Source organism: Arvicanthis niloticus, chromosome 18 (genome assembly GCF_011762505.2).
Source record: "Arvicanthis niloticus isolate mArvNil1 chromosome 18, mArvNil1.pat.X, whole genome shotgun sequence".
Lineage (NCBI taxonomy): Eukaryota > Metazoa > Chordata > Mammalia > Rodentia > Muridae > Arvicanthis > Arvicanthis niloticus.
Genome location: NC_047675.1, coordinates 47,518,691 through 47,540,777, shown reverse-complemented (window position 1 = coordinate 47,540,777; position 22,087 = coordinate 47,518,691). Strand labels below are relative to the sequence as shown.

The window sequence follows — 22,087 nt, the reverse complement described above, 5'->3', positions numbered from 1 at the left end:
GTCCTGAAGACATCTTTTCCAGGAGCCAGCTCAAATGGAAACCCAGGACAGAGCCCGCTCGGTGGGTAAACGTGCCTGCTGACAAGCTGACAAGCGTGTGGTTTGTACTTATTCTGTCGGACCCACATGGAGGCAGGAGAGAACCCATCCCTGCTTTACCATGCCCTCTGTCTTTTACACATGCAGCTTGGCACCCGGGGACCCAAATAAACAAATTGTTGGGGTTTTTTTTTTGGGGGGGGTTGGGGGTTGGTTTTTTTTTTTTTTGAGGATGCAGGACTGGGGATATAACTCAGTTATCAGAGTATTTGTATAGCACACAAGGCGTTTGTTCACCCCCAGCCATACATAGGGTGTGTGGTGATCCAAGACTGCAATCCCCAAACACTCAGGAGGTCGAGGCTGGGTGATAAGAAGTTAAAGGGTCATCCTCAAATACATAGAGAGTTCAAAGCCACTTTGGGCTACTACATAAGACCCTGTCTCAATGATGAGAAAATGCAAGGGCCAGCAAGATGGCTTGGTGCATAAAGGGATATTCTGTGTGCGCCTGATGACCTGAGTTCAATTCCCAAAGCCCACATAAAGGTGTAAGGAGGGTTTCCTCTGGCCTCTACAGCCATCCTGTGGCATGTACACACTCATGCTTGTCCATACTTCACACACACACACACACACACACACACACACACACTAATGTTAAATTAAAACCTGTTAAGCATTAAACAAAAGAGATTTCTATTTAGGAGGTGGAAGTTGGAAGTAGAAGGATTTCTGTAAGTCTGGCTCAGCCTGGGCTAATATTGGGCTAGCCTGGGCTACTCAGTAAGTCCCTTCTCAGAAGAAACACAACACGGTAACTATGACAGAAAGACCAGAATTCTATACTGTGTCATGTCCTCCATGGCCAGCATGGGAGGGGGCTACTGTGGAGGCACCTGTAAGCCCAGTCTACCGGTTACACTGAGAATTGTGGAGTCCTAGGTGCTAAAGAGGACGTGCCCCCCTCAATGCTAGAAGTATCTCTTTCAGCGATGGCCCAGGACCTCATACAGGGTCAGTGACATTAACATCCAGGACTCCACACTAGGTGCTCTCAGACGCCACTCCCTCTCCAATGCCAGCAGTTGAGGCTGAGGTGGGGGAGGAAACACTCTCACCAACTCTTCTTTCTCGGCTATAACTGGAACAAAGAACTAGTCATTTGCTCTTTTTCCTTTCACCTGATGGAGCCTGTCAACATCCCCCTCCCCCGTGGTGAAGAGAGATTGGGGGATGCTTTCATCTTCCATGTCGGGGTGTGTGTTTCCTTCAGAGCCAAGCTTCTCTGGGTGGAGTATCTGTGTAGACAGGCTGGTGGGACTGTACCCTTAACCCAGGTCCTGGATTTAAACAAAAACAAAAATAAAAACAAACAAACAAACAAAAAAAAAAACCCAAAGCTTTCCTCATAGCCAAGCCCGAAAGGAAGTTTAAGTAGCCAGGCACAGTAGCACAGACCTGGAATCCCCAGCACTCAAGAGACTGAGGCAGGAGGATCACTAGTTTAAGGCCGTTCTAAAAAAATTATCAAGATCTTATCTAATATATATAAATATTATATATAAATATATAGATATATGATATCTATAGATGGATACATAGATAGATAGATAGATAGATAGATAGATAGATAGATAGACAGACAGACACACTTTTTTTAAAGTAAAGGAGAGGCTTGGGAATGTAACTTAGTGGCAGTGTCTTCCTGGCATAGCAAGGCCTTAGGTTCAAACCCTGGTGCTGACTAAAAGAAGAACACCATTTGTCATCTGATACTAGTTTCCCTTCACAAGGGGAAGCAATGCCAGAGGCTTGCGTTCAAGATGAAAACAGCTGTGCCGGCTTCTCCTCAGAACTCTGGATATATACAGGGTGTCAGGGATTCCGGACCTTGGCTCTGGAGGAGCAAACAAAGCCAGGAGGTACACGTGGCTGCTTTGGGGGAAAGGGTGGAGGATCCTTGGGTGGCAGGTGTATTGTGTGCGCGCATGTGCGCAGGCGCCTGGGTGGATCTGAGTTCTTACTGTGGGTGTGTGTGATGCGTGTGGGCTGTGGAATCTGGGCCGGTGAACGGGACCTGCTCGTATGGGGAGTGGGGAGGCCGGGGCGTACGGTGACTCATCTCTCAGTGTGTGGGAAGGTTTATCTGGGAGGGGGTGACTTTTTGGTCCAAGACATCCAGAGGAAGCCTTGTTTATCTTCAGAAGGTAAGGAGGTCCCAGATCTCAATGGGACAGCAGCGATGGCTCCTAGAGCATGTATCTGCCTGTATCTGGGGTGCTGGGGGAAAGTGGGTGTAGAGGAGGAGACAGCAGGCAGTTCACAGTGGGAGTTTATAGGGACCAAAAGCAAAGAAAACCTAACGTAGAATCCCACCTCTGCTCAAGGCTCCTGGCTCCAAGCCTCTGCTGCTCAGGTGTAGGAGACACAGTAAGCATCACCTGTCAGTCACCTCCGACTCCTCAGTCCTGCCTGCCTGTTGGTTCTCCTAAGAGTGGTTAACATTAAGTCCTCTGCATACTGCGGACTGTAAGGATGAAAAGAATGCCCACCTCATTCCTGGCACCAACCTCAGCTCATCCGCACCCACTCCGCGGCATTATCCCTTTGCAAAGACAAAGAGACAGAAACTCAGAGAGGCTAAGCCACTTGCCTGAAGTCACATAGCAGAGACCTGGCAAGGCTGGGATTCAAGGCCAGGTGGTCAACACCCAAAAAGCTTATACTCCTAAAGCCCCGACCTCATCCCCGGGGCCTCTGTACAGACTTCAAGAGTGGCTCACCGGGCTCACATAGGGAACAATGCCTGACTGTGCCTGGGGAGAGCAAGCTGGAGGAGGCCTTGGCAGAAGTGTCCCCAGTCGAAACGGATTCCGTACCAATGGCAGCTGAATGCAGAATACATCTTCCATTCATGACAACAGCCGCTTCTCCAAGTCAGCCTTGGACACTGGGCAGATGTTACAGAGTAAGGCTGATGTCTGCCCAAATTCCCAGCTCCATGTAAAGCCAAAACTGGAGTGCTCTCAGGAGAACCAGTCATCCTCAACCAAGGACCCTGGTGCCCACCAGGTAAGGGGACATGGTACCCAGGCCAAGGCCCGCTGCTACAGTTGGCCACAGCCTTCCCAGGCTTCACCGAATGATTTCCCCAGGGTCTGAGTCCTCAACGGTCCAGTCACTCCTTCCTACTGAAAAGCTAGTCATAGAGCTGGACACCTTTACCTGAATCCCAGAGCAGGGAGGACCGGTTTAATTTCAGTCATGCTATGTCAACATCCGAGAGAGAGAACGGGTCCTGAATCCCATTTCCACATGCCTATCTCTCTGCCATGTACTCCAGAGAGAGGGTTAAGAATTTCCCTTGAGGGGTTCAGGGCAAGAGGAGCACCCCTGTGGAAAGTGAGGTAGCAAAAAGCAAGGTGATGTGGCCCTAATGCAAGGGGACTCGGCCACAAGGGTGGGCTCTGAACTTCTGCACACACATATCTATGGTCCCATTGATTTCCCTTCAGAGTAGACTGGACCAGGCAAGATTTTGGGGACACGGAAGTACTGCAGGGGGCCAAAAGCTTGGAAAGCACCCGGTGGAGGAGCACAATCCTTAGGAGTCAGCTACGGGACAGACTGAACACACCAGGCCCGGAGTCTCTGACAGGCTCAGTGCCTGTTCCCAGCTCCCCATGGAGAACAAGTAAGCGAACTCTCTGGGAAGATCATGTCTGCTTGGCCTGCTCCTGGGTTTCCAGAGCTTACCACATCTGGCCATAGTAAATGCTCAATAAATATTTGTTGGTGGCAAGAAAGAATTCTTTAAGCCAATAAAAATGTCTGTAGTGTGGGCAGGCCTCAGCACAGGGAAGGCCCCACCCTCAAGTATTCTGGGATTCTCCCCTCCCTATAGGGGTCCAGTCAGCCCAGGGCACCAAGATAGCGCTTCCAGAGCAGGTACCTCTAGAAGGCAGTTTTGCAGAACTGTCTAGCCAGAGCCCCAGGTGACAACTGCCCTGGGCTACACTTGCCTGCTAAGGATCCTGCTGGGAGCACCAGGCTGCTGGACCACCCACCTTGGTCACCCACACCTGCCTCAAGGACCTAACCGAGAGTGCATGTTTGAGTATGTAACTACATGTGTACACACACACACACACACACACACACACACACACACACACGCCTGGAACCTCAGGAGGGCCTCAGTACCCCAGGGTCAGGGTCAAGAAAACAACAGTACAGGAAGGCCGCCTGGGACCAGGGCTGGGCAAGGCGCAGACAGGCAGGAGCATTATATAATTAACTGCCCAGGCTCCGCCTCCTCTTCGGGTAATAACGAACCCTGTCTTTCAGTTGCATAAGCCAAAATAATAATTACTTTCCAGCCCTCATCACTCCTAGATGTGGCCGGGAGCAGGTGCTGGCTTCAGGCAGAACACACACACAAGCTCCGTAGAGCTCTCTCTCTCCCCCGCAGAAGCCCAAGTCATTGCTGCGGCTTGCTTCCTTCCCAGGCACCCGTGCAGAAAAGCCCCGAAGCCGCCCAGGCCCAGAGGGAGGCAAGAGAACAGCCTCTTGGGATAAGTGCCCCGAGGGGGAGGGGGCCCCCAGGCAGCTCCGCTTTGGGGTCTGACTTCCAGGACCTATAAGAATTCCCGAGGTCTCAGCGCTGCTGAGGAGTGACATTGGAGTGGAGGCTGCCAAGCCAGCCAGGACTTCTGAACAGAAACCATCACACTGGCACTTGCCTGGCTTCCGGCACCGGCTCTGCCCTGACTGTGGTGGCATCTTACACTGGAGGCGCAGAGCGATTCCCTAAACTAAAGGTGAAAATGATTCAGCCACTGAACGGCCAGATTCCTGGGCTCCCGCTAAACAGATGGGCCTCCTCCCTCCCTCCCTCCAGCAGCCTGCTTCCACAGCCTGTGTCCAACCACCTAGAAGTTTATTGCCTTGCTGTTTGGTTTGGTCGGCATCCCCCGCCTCTGGCGCTCCCAGAGCTCCCTCTCCATTGGCCTGGGTTGCTTTAGGACTGAGGGAGGCCCTGGGCACCGCAGAAAAACAAGAAACCAATGAGGGCCTGACTCTGGGGATACCAGGCAGGCAACACCAAAGGAGGGGAAGGGTCTACCTCCAGGCCCCTCCTGCCTTGGCAGGTCCCAGAGGTGGCGGAGGACCCGGCCTGGCCTGGCCTTCTGGCAGGTGCAAATCTCTGGCCTGCTCCTCGGGATATGCTGAGACTTTGGCTCGGCTGCTGCAGCAGCCGCCGAGCCCTGCTGCTGGAGAGCCCCCAACCCTTGGGTTGGCATGGGCCACTGTCCCCATCAAGCATGGGGCAACCTGTGGCCAGGGGCCCGCTGAGGCCTCCTGGGAATCTAGGAGATGGCCCAGGAGCCCACAGCCCAACTGGAAGGCGAGGCTCAACTTCCCAGGAGATAAACAGAAGGAGAAAGAGGGGGACGGTCCCCATTCCTCCCCCGCCCCCGCCGCCCTCACCTACCTCCATCCGAGTAGGTCTCCGTGCCGTAGCCATCCTGCAGTCCGTTGCTCCAGGTCCCTTCGTATTTGGCTCCGTTGCCCGTGCACTCCCGCACCCCGTAGCGCCCCTTAAATCCGTGCGTCCACTCGCCCTTGTACACCCACTTCCCCTTGCTCTCCAGACCGATGCCGTGGCGCTTGCCCTGCGCCCAGGTGCCTTGGTACGTGTTGCCGCTTGGCCAGGTGTAGACGCCCAGCACCTCAAAGCCGTGGCTCCAGGAGCCGGTGTATTCGCCCTGGCCCTTCGGGCCGGTGCAGACGCCATGGCCGTGCGCCTTGCCGTCCTCCCAGCCTCCGCAGTAGGACCCTCCATCGTCAAAATTAAACCTACCCCCACTGGACATGCATGTAACGCGGTTTGCGAATCCCGCAAGCGGTGAAAAAAAAAAAAAAAAGGAAGAAACAGGGCGATCAACAAACCGGAGTCTTGGTTGGCTGGCTGGCTTTTTGTTGCGATGCTCTTTTCGGGGGGGTGGGGGGGAGGACGAAGCTCGCCCGCGACCCCGCGCGCGGACCGGCGGCGGCGTCTAGGTCCGCCCGCGGCGATTGTTCATTTTCGAGCTGCGCCGGAGCCTGACCAGCGTCTCGCGCTCCCGCTGGAGACAGGACCGGGAGGAGGCGGGGGAGGGGCGGCGCAGGGCGGGGGAGCGGCTGGTGCCCGCGGCTCCACCTCGCCGCCAGGGCCCCTCGCCGCGCGCCCCGGGAGCGGGAGGGCGCGGGGCGCGGCTCAGGCCCGGGCGGCGGGGCCCGCGGGCGGCGGCGCGCGCGGCTGCACCGATCCCGGCCGGACCGGGCGGCGGCACTGCGGCGGCGGCGTGCGCTCCGGGCCCCGGCAGGCGCGCGGCCGCCTGGAGAGGGGCGCTGGCGGCCGCGCGCGCGCGCACGCGGGGACCCCGGGGCGCCCTGCCCCTCCCCTGGCCCGGGGTCCGGCCGGCGCGCCCCAGTCTCCGCTGCCAGGGGCTGGGATTTAAAGGGACAGGAACTGCGTAACGGGAAGGAACCGGGCACCTCGAGCGCACGCGGCGGTCGGGAGCCGGGAGGAGGCGCGGGCGCCGCAGGCAGTGGAGGGCCGCTCGGTCCCCACCCCGCCAGCTCCGGGGACATCCGCACCGCGGCCCGCGCGGACCACGACTTGACTGAGAGGCTCCTGCCAACCACAGGTGGTTTCTCCCTGTGACACAGACTCTCTCTCCCCCTTCTTTCAGGGCTGCTGAGGGTCCCCGGGGAGGCGCTCACCTCGGAAAACTCACCTTTAGCGAATAGCGTTTAGCCCCTCCAAAAATTAATAGAAAGTTGGGCTACACCTTTGCATCTTGGAGCAAGGCCACCCCAATCCCGTGGGCCCTGCGCCCTGGCCAACAGGTATTGCCTGCCCCTCCCCCCCCACCCCCCAACACACACACACACACATACTCCAGAAGTTGTCGCTCTTTGGGGTCGCCACTCCGCAGTTACTAGCTCTCTCTCTCCACTCATTACCCACCCCCACCAAGAGATGCTGTCAGATGCTTGGACCTCAGCATCCTGGGACTAATTGAAAATGCATTTCCTGGACCATCAATCCGAAGACAGGAGCCCACATCCCCTGCCCTCCCGGAATGTATGCAGGGAATGGCAGCGGGCAATGCAGTGGGCTGAGGAGGAGGGGGCGTCTGCACAGGGTCGATGTTAGTGGGGGATGGTGGTGACAGGCAGCCCAGTAATCCCAGGCGGTGGAGAGTCCCAGACTGGGAGCAAAAGAGGTGCAGGGTGGCACTTGCAGCCAGCCAGGGTCATGGGGGTGCTTCTAGAACCCCAGATTTCAACCCCAATCCCAACTCCTTGTCTTAGGCACAGCATCCTCTCCTTAAGGCCCACCAGTCAAATGGCAGGCTCCTCTCTTCTCCCCAGAGACTTTGAGAAGCTTCCAGTTCCTGTTCTGTGTCCAAGGTTTCCAGTCACTCTGGTCCCTGACTCAGGGTTCGCCTTCAGATGGCCCTCCAAATGCCTATGGTGGACTTCTGGGTGCATCACCTCTTAGACTTGATTGGAAGTTAGCATACAGCCCCCTGCCCCCATCACCAAGCAGCATACCCGTCAGCCTGCCATACACCCGGAGGACAGAGAATCTCCAACCTCCCAGACTCACTTTGCTTCTGTGTGTTTCAATGCGTTAATCTAAATGGAATCTGAACTGGTATGTTGAATTTGTTAGCTAGTACAAGGATGTGGTCAAGTTGGGCCACAGACTCATCTTCTGTAGGCTAGGGTTCACAACCTGATTCCACTTTCCAAGCTGTGTGGCTTTGGGTAGCCACTTCATGTCTCTGTGCTCAGTTGCCTGACCTGTAAAATGGGGCTAACCGTTCCAATTGGGTCACGGTGAGGATCCAAGGACCAGGTATCCAGCATCTAGTAAGGGTGAGGGAGTAGGATTGCCACTGGGATCATGATGGGGAATGCTTGGCTCTCAACTGCCACCTTCCCCTACACTGTAGGAATAAACCATGCCTGGCAACACACTGACTGCGTCTTCCATTTTATTTCCTGCCCCCTTTTGCTGACTCTGCAGCCCTTGCTTGCTTGCACTGCATGGCAAACACATTCCCTCTGGTGAGCGATGGTGGCCTCCAGCCAGATACTGGGTACTGCTACCCCCAACCACGCATGCCTTTTGCTCTCTGCCATCCTGGCCAGCCTCCCCTGAACTCCCCCCTCTCATCTCTCATCTCTGGGGTCCCTCAGGGGGTGTGACTTGCTCTGGTCTCTGGAGCCCAGACATTTGAGGCGTGTTTGTGCAGTTTGGAACTGTTTGCCCCATTAAAGTAGGGCTGGAGGTATTGATTGCATTTAAGAGGAATTTTGCCAAAGTGATTTAAACACAGTACCACCCAGCAACTTAAAACGAGAGCCAAGGAAGAGGCAAAGCTGTCCTCGCAAGCAGGATTCTGCAGCCTCTCACTGGTGATGAAACCAGGGCCTTGTGTGCGCGTGTGCCAGGCAAGTGCTCTACCACTGAGGTATCCAGCCTCAGTCTTCTGTGGACTCTCTGGGTGCTGAGCTTGGCTAGAAACCATGCCTCAGTGGCCTCAGGTGGAATCACAGGCTCTCCTTGTCTAGAAGACCGCCTGGCCCCTCTGGATAAGAGCTTTGCTAATGAGAAAATAACCAGGGTTGGGCTTCCAGCCTCTGTATCTCTTTTTGTTGTTGGCTTCTCTCTCTCCATGCTGAGGATGTTTTCTGGTTGTCATTCCATGGTGGTGGGTGTGGGGCTCTGCCTCCTTCATGTAGAAATCTCCCGTCCATCCCCACATGAACCTGATTGTCTCCTTGAAAGAACTCAGTCATGGTCTGAGGAGTGAGCACACGTAGAATGCTTGTCCGGTATACGGGAGATCCTGGGCTCAGTCCCCATGACTTGCTCATCCCAGGAAGAAGGTGTTAATTAAATTAGAACTGAGAGCTGACTGGAAATTATTTCAAACTGTCAAGAAGGCACCTATAAAATACAATGTTTCAGGCCTGGAGAGATGGCTCTTGCCTCTTTTGCTGAGCAACCAAGTTCCCCCCTCCCCCAGCCTCCCTCAGTGGATGGCTCTCAATCAACCAACTGAAACCCCAGTTCCTGGGACTCAGACGCCCTCTTCTGGTCTCCGTTAGAACTGCACACATGTGGTATGTATAGAGACTCAAACACACACACACATACACACAGATGCACACATACAGAAAATAAAAACATAAATATTTTAGAAAAAAAGCTCAGCCATCATCTAGTGTCCCCTGAATTAACTCCTCACCCTAAAAGCGAAGTCTCCCATATGAATGGTCCTAGAGTCAGCCCTCCTCCCACCCCTAGGTGGGTTCTGCCTTCTTGTTCCCCGACTGGCTTACAAGTACAACAGAAGTTAGCTCATGAACAGTGAGAGGCAGCCTCGAACTCCAGGCAAGAAAAATAAAATAAATAACTAAAAATAAAGAGAAAGGGACCCTCAGAAGTAGTCAGTATCCAGGAAGAGCCATGCTCACACCATCCTGGGAGAGAATCCCTCTGTTCCAGCCTCATCATATCTTTAGTCTCTGAGCAAAATGGATTGTTGTTTTAAGCCAAGGGTCATGCAAACTCCAGTTTGGTTTGTTTGTTTGTTTGTTTGTTTGTTTTGCTACTGTTGTTCTTTGTTGTGTGTTTGTAACACAGCTGTGGCCGTCCACTTAGGATGTCCACAACTCCACATCAACACTGACGCTCCGATGAGCTGACTGAGATCTATTAGACAACCCATAGCTCACAAAGCTGATGTCATTCAACTCCTCTTGAGACAAGATCTCACATAGCCCAGGCTGGCCTTGAACTCCTGATCTTCCTGAAAGCTGGGATTACAGGTGTGCAGGTGCCTGGGTTGTGCTGGGGATTGAACTCGGGCCTTCTTGCACGCTAGCAAGAGCTCTGTTGTCAAGTCCCATCTCTGCTACTTCCTTCCACAACAGCATGGAGTCCAGTGACTGGGCTGTGGGCCAGCCCTAACTAATGACCACAGACCAGGAGGGTTATGCAATGGTTCTATTGCCCAACGTTCCAAGTCTGGAAGTTCAAGGTTAAGTTCTGTGCTCTCTGTGGCCTCGCCTTCTCTGCTGCAGTCTTCTCTCTCCGCTGTAAGCATTGCCTGGATGGACTCCTGAAACATGGGAAACAGATTCAGGTAGCCCGAGGGCCATTCCTGGTCCGGGAACCCCAGTCAAGGAATAGTGTCTTGCCTTGTGACAGCAGGAAGAAAGCATGACTACTTCTTTAGTGCAGCAGGAAGGAGGACAGGAGCAAGTCAGGATGGGCAGTCTGTGGATGACATCATGGATTTCAAGTTGACAGGGATAGAGATGAGGATGATGATGGTGGTGATGGTGGTGATGGTGGAGGTGATGGTGGTGGTGGTGGTGATGGTGTGGTGGTTTGAATTTGCTTGGCCCATGGGAAGTACTACTACAGGAGGGGTGGCCTTGTTGGAGGAAGTGTGTCACTGTGTAAACAGGCTTCATGGTCTCCTAGTTCTCAAGCTCTAACCCAGTGCAAAAGAGTCAGTCTCCCCTGTTTGCCTTCAGATGAAGATGTAGAACTCTCAGCTCCTCCCTCACCATGCCTGTCTGTATAGATGCTGCCATGCTCCCACCTTGATGATAATGGACTGAACCTCTAAACCTGTAAGTCAGCCCCAATTAAATGTTGTCCTTTATAAGACTTGCCTTGGTCATGGTGTCTGTTCTCAGCAATGGAAACCCTAAGACAGGTGGAATGGTGGGCATGATGGTGAGGATGGTGAGGATGGTGAGGATGGTGAGGATGGTGAGGATGGTGAGGATGGTGAGGATGATAATGGTGGTGGTGATGGTGGAAAACTAAGCTTGTGTACCTGACTGTAGTCAGAAATTTACATTTGCTGTCAGATTTAATCCTAAAGCAACCTTATGGAGCAAGTATTATATTGTTGTTGTTGTTCCCCTTTATAGATGAGGGATCATGAGTCTTAGACAGATTGGGTCATTGGCCCCAGGGAGACGTGAACAAACAGCAGACATCACAGCAGGGTTTTGTATCTGCCACCTTCCTCATGCATCTCTTTTGTTGCCCATGGCCAATGCATATTTGTATCCTTGGTGAAATCGTTACATAGTGACTGCCCATGGAAGGATAGCTTGCTCTTGCTCACTAGCTCTGGTTAGGGAATCGCACCTTATTCAGGACCCCAAGCCCTGTACAACCTACTTTTATAACCTACTTTCTGTTCCTCCAGATAAAGCCATAAACCAGAATTAGTGATCGTTGCTTTTCCTTATCATGTAACGACTCATGCTGGGTAGCTTCATCTTGCTTGCTTCTGAACTTCATGTGAATGGGATCATGTGGGTCCCATCCTTTCTGCCCAGCATTGTGCTTACGATTCATCTGCACAGCTGGGTCTCTTGTCTGGAATAGACATTTGTTTCCGCTTTCTAAGGCTGAACTACTCGGCTGTGAAAGAAAAACCACTATAGCCTAGTACCTGAGGCAGTAAATGTTATCAAGCGAAAAGGTTTGTTTAGCTTGAGATGCTAGAGGCCCAAGGGCATAGTGCCTGCATCAGCTCAGTTTGGGGGAGGACCCTTTCTCTCAGCCACTGTATCACAGCAAAGGTGCACGTCTATGCATGGAAGAGTTCACATCGCCAGATGTGGAGTTGGAGAGACGGGGCCCCATAATTCACCTCCAAAGAGCACAATCAAGGACAGTCCACTAGGAGTCATCTGCTAAAGGTTCTGTCACTTCCCAACAGCCTCACCTGGGCACTGAGCCTTCTACCACAAGACACCCTAGGGAGACACACACCCAGGCCGCAGCTGTGCTGCTCGAACCATCCTCACAATCTTGCCCGAGTGCCCTGCACACATTCACTGTGGGGTTCACTTCCAGAGTCAAGGGAGAGCCGGGTCAGACCGGTCCCTCCTTCTGAGCCCATCAGCACGTTGGACCACATGTACCACTTTGTCATGTGACTGTCTTTTAATTCATGGTCCTGTCTACTCACGCAGGGAATAGAGAGCCTGGCCAGGTGGACCTGTCACGTGGCACTGAGCCCTGAGCCTGGCACAGATGATGCTGAGTACATGGTAGATGAACAAACAAACAAGCAAGCAGCCTGCATTCCTGAGCACAGAGGGAGCTGAAGCTTGTCGTAGAGTAGAGTGAAGGGCACGGCTCGAGGTAATCCGCAGGCTGCTTCTGACCCACGTTCCCTACTTGCTAGACTCCAGCTGGTATCTCCAACACGACACTTGGGGACACAACGTACGGGACCGTGGGGAGACTCTGGGGGCCCTGTTCACCCCTCCTGCTCAGCAGATGGTGTGGGGGACATAGAAGCCATCTGAGGAACCGCCTCCCTGTCATCATTCCCTAACACATTACTCTTATGTAGCCCTCCTCCCTGCTCCCACAGCCCATCAGTGTGATGAGGACCAGCAGCCAGGGGAATGGGGGGTCTACATCCCACTCTCCTGTCTCAATGGATCAGCTCCACCTGGAGGAGGGGCCAGAAAGAAGAAGCTGAGGAGCATGAAGGCTCATCACACACGTGGAAGGGCTGGTCCGAGAGACCACAGCTTCAGGAGAGCGGCTGCTGCGGACTGCAGGGCAGATCCAAGGGTCTGACATCAAAGATGAGAGACCTGGCTGGTGCAGACTGGCACCATCAGACATACAGGCACCCAGAGGGGCTCACAGCCATACTTTTCAGGGAGAGCCCCCCTCCCTGAATTTAGGATGACATCTGGCTCTCTCAATGCACCCCAGACCCCTCTCTTTCTGCTTTTCAACTCCTGTACCCACCCTGCCTCCTGCCAGCTTCTCTTACTGGGTTCCTTCTATTGGATTCAGGATTCGGCTTGTGGTCCTTTTCCTCCAGGAAGCCTGCCCAGCCTCTATATCCCTTCTGCCCAGTGTCGCCATATCACAGCACAGGGTTTTCTGCATGGCCCAGACTGGTCACATCAGAATCTGCTGTGGGAGAGCAAAGACACAACTTGAGAGTCTCCAGTGTTCACATCTGGGTCCGACTCAGCCTCCATCCACGCCAGATGTTTAATGACTGCATTTGAACCTCTGAGAGGGAGAGGCTGACAGAGAATCACTGAGAGGGGTGAGGGGTTGTGGACTCACGCTCCCTGTTTCAGGCCTCTCCTTTCTTTGCCTTCTGCCTATACAACCAAGATGGCACCCTCTCTTCTAGTTCCCTGTCTCCTGTGCTGTTTACCCAGTCTTCAGAACAAAAGGGTGCTGGGACCCAAGCTCCTTAGGCAAACACAACTCATCCAGACTTCTTTCCCTTCGGCCCACAGGCTTGGTAGGCTTTACCCAGGTTTCAGACCCTGAATTCATCAGTACCGGAAGCCAGAGGACCTCTGAAAGTACAACCAAACTACACTGACACCAATATCCGGTTGGGCTTCAGTCCTTGGGGGCTTTTGGTCAGTTGCTTTGTTGAGATGTTGGAGCTGTTTGCTTTTTGTCCAAAATTTGATATAAACTAGACATATCTGGGAAGAGGAAATTTGTTTTGTTTCTTTGTTTTCCAAGACAGGGTTACTCTGTGTCACTCTGGCTGTCCAGAAACTCACTCTGTAGACCAGACTGGCCTCGAACTCACAGAGACCCATCTGCCTCCGTTTCCTGAGTGCTGGGATTAAAGGCCTGTGCTACCACTGCTAGGTGAGAGGAGAAAACCTTAACTGAGAAAATGCCTCCTTGATATTGGCCTGTAGACAGGGGGCTAGAGAGATGGCTCAGAAGTTAGGAGCACTGACTAGTCTTCCAGAGGTCCTGAATTCGATTCCCAGCAACCACATGGTGGCTCACAGCCATCTGTCATGGGATCTGGAGCCCTCTTCTGGTGTGTCTGAAGACAGTGACAGTGTACTCACATATATAAAATCATATATATATATATATATATATATATATATATATATATATATACATATATATATATTATGTAATATATATATATATATATATATATATATATATATATATATATTGTTTTTTAGACAAGTCTGTGGGACACTTTGTTGATGGGGATGGCCCAACCCACTGTGTATGGTGCCACCCTTGGGAAGATTGTCCTGGGTTCTATAAGAAAGCAGGCCACAAAGGTCATGGGGAGCAGGTCAGTAAGCTGGTGCTCCTCCATGGCTCCTCCCTCTATGCTCCTGCCTGAGTTCCTGCCCTGACTTCCCTGGATGGTGGACGATGATGTGGAAGTGTAGGCTGAAATAAACCCTTTCCTTCCCCAGTTGCTTTTGGACATGGTGTTTATCACAGCGATGAAAGCCCTAAGCCAGGTGTGATCCGCATGCTCTATCAGTTGCCTATTGAGTGGGTGCCATTGATGCTTACAGTGATTCCTACAGTGTGAGCCATTCTGTCACCATGCTTAGTTAGCCCTTCTGTGAACCTAGACAGAACCCCTGCCTCCATGAGCAGGCCCATCCCTGCGCCCCTCCTCCCCGTTCTGAGAACCCACCACTCTCATTTCCGAACACTTCACATAAGTGGCTCCGTTGAGCGGCACCTGCCCTGGGCGCCTGGCTGCCTTCCCTCAGCACATCTCTGAGCTTCATCTGCACTGGGCATGCGTGCACACGTCCCTCCATCCGTGGCTGCATGACATCCTGTCATGTGGCTGGGTTGCGCTCTCTCCTCCAGGTGACTAGACTGTGCCATTTGCCAATCATGGGGACATACTGTGCTGCCTGATCGTTGTCTGTCCATCTCCTTGAGGCAGGACCTTTGCTGTCTCTGCCACGAGGTTGTCCTCAGGGGTACGCATGTTCTTTTTACACTGACACAGGACTTGAATGCCTCTGGTGTGACCTGGGAGAGGAGTCGCTGTCCCCATGACAACCTTGTGTATTATCTTTTGAGATATTGCTCAGAGGTTCCCACCATGGTTGTATGCCCACCAGCAGGGTTTGAGAACAGGGGTTCCTGTGTCTCTGGAACCTTCCAATGTCATTGCTGGTCTTTCTGATGATGATTGTCCCTGCAGCTTGCAGCAGTACCTCTGTGGGACCGCGATTTGTGTTTCCCTGGCAATCAGCCATTTTCTCATCTCCTCGTGTGCTTCCTGGCCATCTGTGTGTCCTCACTACAGACATGTCTGTCTAGGTCCTTCTCTGGCAGTGAAACACATTCCTTTGTATTTTTGCCATGTCCTCTGCACCTTCTGTATTCAAGACTCTCTCTGGATGTATGATTACGAAAACCTATTTTGTGTGAGCTGTCTTTTCTATCCCCTCCCCCTAACTTTCTTTTTCTTTCTTTTTTTTTTCCTTTTCTTTTTTTTTTTTGACAGGGTCTCTCTGTGTGTCGGTGAACAACTTGCAGAACCCAATTCTTTCTTCCACTCTGTGAGTTCTGGGGATCCACTCGGGTTGTCAAGCTTAGCTTCGAGCATCCTTACCTTCAAACCTTCTCGCTGTCCTGTAGTACAAGTTTTTACTTCATGGAAAAGCAAGGCACTGTTCTCATATTGGGGCTTCCGGGGAAGCCTGACCCACCCACTCTCCTTCAGGAGAACAAGCCTCTATACGCTGGTCTGTGGGTGCTTCTTGTCCTATGTGTCCCCTGACCCTGTAACCTTTTCCCTCCAATAGCTCTGAGGCCTGGGGAAAGCAGCTTCTTTAGAAGAGGTGGGGAGGGACCTCTCGGGGCCCTGCTTCCTGCCCAAGGAGCTTTGGAAAAACATGCTTGGCTCATGGTCTAATCAATCCAATCATAGAAACTTCAAAAACAACAAAACAAGACACCAAAAAGGGAATGCTCGCCACCCCACTGTGGGAAAGTTCTGACAGCTAATGTTTTGCTCAGCATAGATCCTTCCAGAACCTCCGAGGTGTTGCTAACCCAGAGCTGCTTTGCAAACTCTCCTGGCAAGTTCCTGGTTTCATCAAATCGCTTTTAGCCCGACTGATCAGTGACTTGCATCTTTCCACAGAGGTGGGAATGGCAGATTTTAAAAATCCATATGGCTTGCTTAGGGCCTTGAAGTCTCGTCATCTGTACATCATGCTTACTTACACTGTTAACTGCCTCCCTTCCGTCCACCTGTCCACTCCGGTGCCTGGCACCAGCGTGTGAAGTAGTTAACTCCTGACTCCCTTATGGAGGAGGAAACTGGGGCTCAGAGAGGTAAGGCATTTGCCCAGGGTCACACAGCTAAGACTCAAGCTGGGACTTGAACCTGGGCAACCAGCCTCTGGAGTCCATAATGTCTCACTTTGGGCAAAGTGGAAGGGTCAGCATGGGAGGGGGCTATGCTGGGGTGGGTGGCCCTGAAGTAGACGGGCTCTGGGATGTGCATACCAGCCACCACAATCCCGAGGTTGGGGTGGGGGTGGGGTATGGGGTGGTGGAGGCTGTTCCTGTCTATGTAGACATGTGCATCCAAGGGACACATGGGGAAGCCAGTGAGCTCAAAGTCTTTGTAGCTGCAGAGATACAGAGGCAGGGGCGGCACTTCTCTGCTCTTCCCTCCCCTCCCTTTGATCCCAGACACCAAGGTTTGGAATGGCCTCAAGTGAGGCCAGAGTAGATTGGCACAGGTTGTGCCATTTCAATGGAGACAGCAGTGGCCCGAAAGGTAGGGCAACCTCTGTGGGTAGACCAATGTCTCCCTCTCCCAAGGATCCCAGGGGGAGGAGCTAGGCTTTGGGGGTAGGGATAGGTGTCGGGGGAGGGGCTAGACTTCGGGGGGCGGGGCTAACTTGAGGGGAGGAACTAGACTTCAGGAGGTGGGATTAGACTTCAGAGGCAGAGCTAGACCTCAGGGGCAGGGCTAGACTTTAGGCTGCGCCTAGGAGAAGTGCTCAAATTTGCGTGCGTGTGTGTGTGTGTGTGTGTGTGTGTGTGTGTGTGTGTGTGTGTGTCTGTCTGTCTGTCTGTCTGTCTGTCTCTGTGTCTGTAAGAGAGAGCGAGCGAGATGCTTGCTCTGATGATTTGTACTAAATTTGATGTGTTGAAAGGGAGGCAGTGGTGAAAGTCGACAGGGACAGGAGATACGGAAACAATCATTCACCAAAGGCTGCCAAGTACGAGCCTTTGTGTCCTCCAACAAAGCAGCCACCTCCCAGATGAAGTGGCTATATCCCCTGTGCTTGTAGAGGACAGTCATAGTTCCACTGTATGGAGGTACCGCCTCAAAGGCTTCTACACGCACCTCTGACCTCTCCCTTCCAACTGTTCTGTCGCAGCCCCAGCAAAATGTTGAGGCCCGGGCTGCCCCGCGCTTGGCGGCCACTGTATCCCGGCCCAAGCTGCCGTTCCGGTCCGAGGGTCGGGGTTCAGCAAGAGAGAGAGTGAGGACGGACTCGAAGAATGGAGACCAGACAGAGTGTGTTTCAATCCCGTTTATTCTTCAGTCTCTCTTCCTAGTCCAAGTCCCAAGTCTTGAGTTCCTAGTTCCTAGTTCCTAGTGCCTCCAAGTTCCAAGTTACTTCTTCCAAGTTCTCTCCCAAGTGCCTGCTTCTCTGTCTCCTCTGTCTGATTCTCTCATCTCTGTCTGATTCTCTCTCTCCTGTCTGATTCTCTGTTCTGTCTTCTGTCTGCCTCTCACCTTTATATGTCTCACTTCTAAGCCAAGCCTTTTGGTCACACCTTTAATCATGCCCTTAGGTCTTGTCTCTAAATCTGATCTCTACACTTCTAAGTCACACTCTTAAGTCACACACCTTTAATCTCACACACCTTTAATCTCACACACCCAAGGTATCTAAACCAAGATTATCAGAGTGTGCTCAGCTGTTGTAGGCGATTGTAATCCAAGTCTCATGTCAGGGTATATGGCTCAAGATGGCTGCAAAGCTGATAGCCGCTTTCTGCTAAAAGTCGGTCCCCAACACAGTTCTACAGGATTTATTTGGGTGGTGGGTGTGTGGAGGTCAAAGGGCAATCTGAGGAGTCAGTTGTCACCTTCCCCCATGTGGGTTCTGGGGAACAAACTCCGATCGTCAGGTTTGGTGACAAGTGTCTTTACCCACTGACCCACCTTATCAGTTCTGCTTCCATTAATTCTAAACGACCATTGCCCAGGTCCAATGGCACAAGCACTTTGTACAGCTGCTGCCTGTTGTTTGTGATCCACTCATGATAAATTAGCATGCCCCGCAGCATACAACAGGGTTGGCTGGACCCTGTGGCTCCATGGCCAGTTCTCTAGTCCTGCTGAGACCCAGGTTCCTGCATTGCTGAAGTCCATTCACAGACTGCACCCGAAGTGGCTGCTACTCGCCTGTCCAACATGGATAGCTTCTTTCTCACCACCTGTCGTTCAGGAAGCCTGGTGCAGGCGGCAGCCCAGAGCAGCATGTCAATAGCCAGGCCAGACACGTGGCTGCCAGCTCTTGGACACTGCTCACCTCCGGGCTCGGCTCTTGGACTCTCCATGATGCCTGAATCTCTGCCATCAGCTGCCGGTCCAGCCTGGGTACTTGTGTAGCCAGTGCCTGAACCTGACCAGCTCCAGAGAGGCACAGAGACTGAGGCTGGGAGGTAGAAGTTACCAACTAGCTCCGTGAGGTCTCAGGAGGTGCTGTGGCCTGTGGCCTAGCTTCTCTGGCGGCTTGTTGAGCAGGCCCTCAGAAGATCGCAGATCGAGGGAGACCCCATCTGGCCCAGGCGTGACATTGCAGCTGCTACGTTGCTGTCCAGGAGACACAGTCTTGCCTTGGGAGCCTGAGCATGCGTACTGCGCCGGTTGCCATCCCCACCCCCACCCCCGACTGCATATCCCCCTGCATTCTCTGCATTTAGGTCTTATGTTCAGGTAGAAGTCAGGGGAGGGCGCAGGCACTCGGGTTCTTTTACTATCCACTTGAACCACTGCTATTGTGGCATTTGGGCATTTTCTTCCAAAAGAGAAATTTCACAGCTTTTCTCGTTAACAGTCAGCCTCCAGCAAACCTCCGCGGCCACTCTGTGACCTCCCTATGCCTAGGAGGTGTGATGCTGGTGCAGTTTGTACCCAGTCACACACATCGCTCATGTGACAGATGACATTCACCACATGCCTCTACACCTAAGTCGTCACTAACACGAGGGCTCAGGACCCTAGTCCCTGGACTGGAGACGGCCTTGGGAGAGCTCTGGGGGAGAGTGAGGGCAAGGAAAGGATTGTAGATGAACCCTTCAGAGTGGCAGGCTTCACACATACAACAGAGCACACACATGTACGCACGCGAGCGCACACACAATAGAGCACACGTAGGCAGGACTAACAAGCTATTGAGACATGAGTCCTGTCTCCTAGAGAGATGAACAGACCTGGTGTACTCTTCTTCACTAGTGTGTGTGTGTGTGTGTGTTTAACACATACTCTCTCACAGCGATCTGGAGCTGGCTAATTAGGCTGCATTGACTGGCCACTGAGCCCCAGGGATGTCCCTTCCCTGTGCTAGGATCATAGGCATGCACTCCCACCCCAGGGCTTCTTTCCCCATTGTCTGGGGATCAAGCTTGGGCCCTTACATGTGAGCAGCAAGCAAATTGCTGGCCTTTTGGTCCCAGGTTTCTCTCTCTCCAGAAGCTCCAGGGATCAGTCTCGGGGAAAAATTTTAGAGGCAGATGGACAAGGTCAGAGGACAGGTACATGCCATCCTGAGCCCACGTGCTAGGATGTCTTAGATCTAGAGGCATGTGGTGAATGTCATCTGTCACATGAGCCATGTGTATGACTGTGTCCAATTGCACCAATTGCCAGAGTTCCAATCATGGAAGAACATCAACCCGGAGGAGGAACTGAGGTTAGGTTAAAAAGCCAGCCAGCAGAGGGTGACTCACCCACCTGGCCCCAACGTCCAGGTATCCCAGTGTAGTAACCACACTGAGATCACGTCACAGGCGAGTCTCAGGCAGAGTTGAACTCAGAACCACTTATAGTGGTTCAAACCTGTAATCTCAGGACCTGGGAGGCGGAGGCAGGAAGATTGTTACAAATTTGAGGCCAACCAGAGCTAAAGACAACAAGAGAGAAACAAAGTCAGACTCAGCCTGGGGGAGTCACGGTGCGAAGAGTTCATTTCCATGGAAAGAGGCTTTGGTGAGGAGGATGGGCTCCCACCTGCTGTTTTCCAAGCACAGGGAAGCCGTCCCATCATGCACAGTTCCGCATGTACTGATCACATGATGGAAGCCAGGGAGCAAAGACAGGAGGCCAACTGTGGCTTCACTGTGGCTGGGGTATGGCCCAGGTCTGGGAAGGAGCTTGCCTAGTCTGAACCTCCTGCCTGAACCTCAGGAGGAAGGGCCTGGGCTGTAACTGCTCTAGCGGCCAGGTGTTAAATGTGACACTCCCACTTCCTGATCCCAGGTGATGCTGAGAATTCATTGTCATGCTCAGACACCACACGTGTGTGTCCCCAGAGTGTCAGCTGGGGGGGGGCAGCTGGGGGAGGGATGTTATTGTATTTTATTAAAAAAAGAAAAAGAAAAGAAGGAGAAGGAGGAGGAGGAGAAGGAGAAAGAAGAAGGAGAAGGAGAAGGAGAAGGAGAAGAAGAAAGGAATGTGTTTGGTGGAGGTGTGGCAAGGTGTGGGGGAAGGGGGGTGCCTCTGGGGGCCCATGCTGAGGGATCCCTTCTGCCTGAGGTACCAGCCACAGGATGATACAGTATAGAATAGAATTTATTTAGGGCATGGGGAGGAGAGTTGAGGGGGTAGTAGAGACAGAGAAAGGGGGGGGGGAGACCCATCATGAGCACATGGAGGGGGGAAGGGGAATGGGGAGAGGGGGGAGAGGGTAAGGAGCAAGAGAGAGAGGAGGGGGCAAGCAGCCGTTTTATAGTGAGTCAGGAACACCTGGCCGTTGCCAGGTAACGGTGGGGCGGAGCCTAGACTAAATGCCAACAGGTGCGCTCTCTACCACGCCTCCACAGAGCATCCTTGGGGAGGCCTGTTGTCAAAACACAGGGAAGCTGTCCCATCATGCACAGTTCAACATGTACTGATAACATGTACCACCGTGCAGAACGAACAAATGTTCATCTTTCCACATTTGTTCTTGAGTGTTCTTTTAGGAGGGGAACTCGGAGAGAATTGGCACTGTCCCCTGGCCTCACGTCGACTAAGGTAACCCATCCCTAAAATCACAGGGAGGTGTTCCCCCGTTCACGTGCCCGCTCCTGCTCTGTGTGCCTGCCTCCAGAAACTGTCCCCAGGACCTCACGGGACACCACCTGGGTCACATCTCTTGGCAGCTCACTCTAAGGTAGCTGCTGCTTTTAGAAGAAGCATTTTTGAAACCCCTTGGACTTTAAAGACCTGTCTGAAAATTCGGGGTATTCTGCCCCTCAAGAGATGATTCAGGGCTGGAGAGATGGCTCAGTGGTTAAGAGCACTGACTGCTCTGCCAGAGGTCCTGAGTTCAATTCCCAGCAACCACATGGTAGCTCACAACCATCCGTAATGAGATCCAATACCCTCTTCTGGTGAGTCTGAAGACAGCTACAGTGTACTCACATACGTAAAATAAATAAATCTTAAAAGAGAGAGATGATTCTCCCTCCTTTTCTGCCTCTCTTCTTTCCCTCTCCCTGACCCCCTTCCTTCTCTTTGTAGGAACTCTCTCTACTCCTTGAGAAGCCAGCTGTCTGCTGTGAGCTTCCCACAGTAGGGAACAGGCTTCCCACAGAGTAAGGCTGGATGTGGAGTCCTCGCCCAGTCAAAGCTTCAGAGTGAAGCCTTAGCTGTTGTCCCCTCTGCAAGACATTGCCAAGGCAAGGTCTTCCTGCCTCACAGACTCCATGAGATGAGTTCCAGTGCCAAGCTCAGACTGCCAGGCTAGTTGTTAATATGTATCAGTAGATAACAGATACACTGGCAGTTGCCATCCTGAACTCAGAGGCAGCTCTGCTCTGCAGAGCCAGGGTCCCCTGTCACTTGCTTCTCCCAACTCCAGCAGCCCACCCCTCAGAAGCAGCTTTGCCGAGAGGCATGTTTTAGTGAAACTCGGGCTT

General features: G+C 52.8%; 1 protein-coding gene and 1 long non-coding RNA gene across 4 annotated transcripts in view; one reads left to right on the top strand and one right to left on the bottom strand.

Moving 5' to 3' along the window:
- Positions 1-6,166, bottom strand: part of Jph3 (junctophilin 3) — a 64,542-nt gene extending 58,376 nt beyond the window's left edge. The window contains exon 1 of the mRNA XM_034522257.2: positions 5,537-6,166. Within this exon, the coding sequence (XP_034378148.1) occupies positions 5,537-5,918 (382 nt within the window). The 5' untranslated portion in view covers positions 5,919-6,166. The remainder of the gene's footprint in view (positions 1-5,536) is intronic.
- On the top strand, positions 4,425-11,579 carry LOC143434999 (uncharacterized). 3 transcript variants are annotated; one of them, XR_013104948.1, is made up of 5 exons: positions 4,425-4,862; positions 6,780-6,936; positions 9,752-9,936; positions 10,042-10,749; positions 11,056-11,579. It is a non-coding gene; the product is annotated as an uncharacterized LOC143434999 (long non-coding RNA). The 3 variants fall into 3 exon arrangements; XR_013104947.1 differs by lacking the exon at positions 4,425-4,862 and having other exon boundaries at positions 6,507-6,936; positions 9,770-9,936; XR_013104946.1 differs by lacking the exon at positions 4,425-4,862 and having other exon boundaries at positions 6,507-6,936.
- The last annotated feature ends 10,508 nt before the right edge of the window (positions 11,580-22,087 follow it).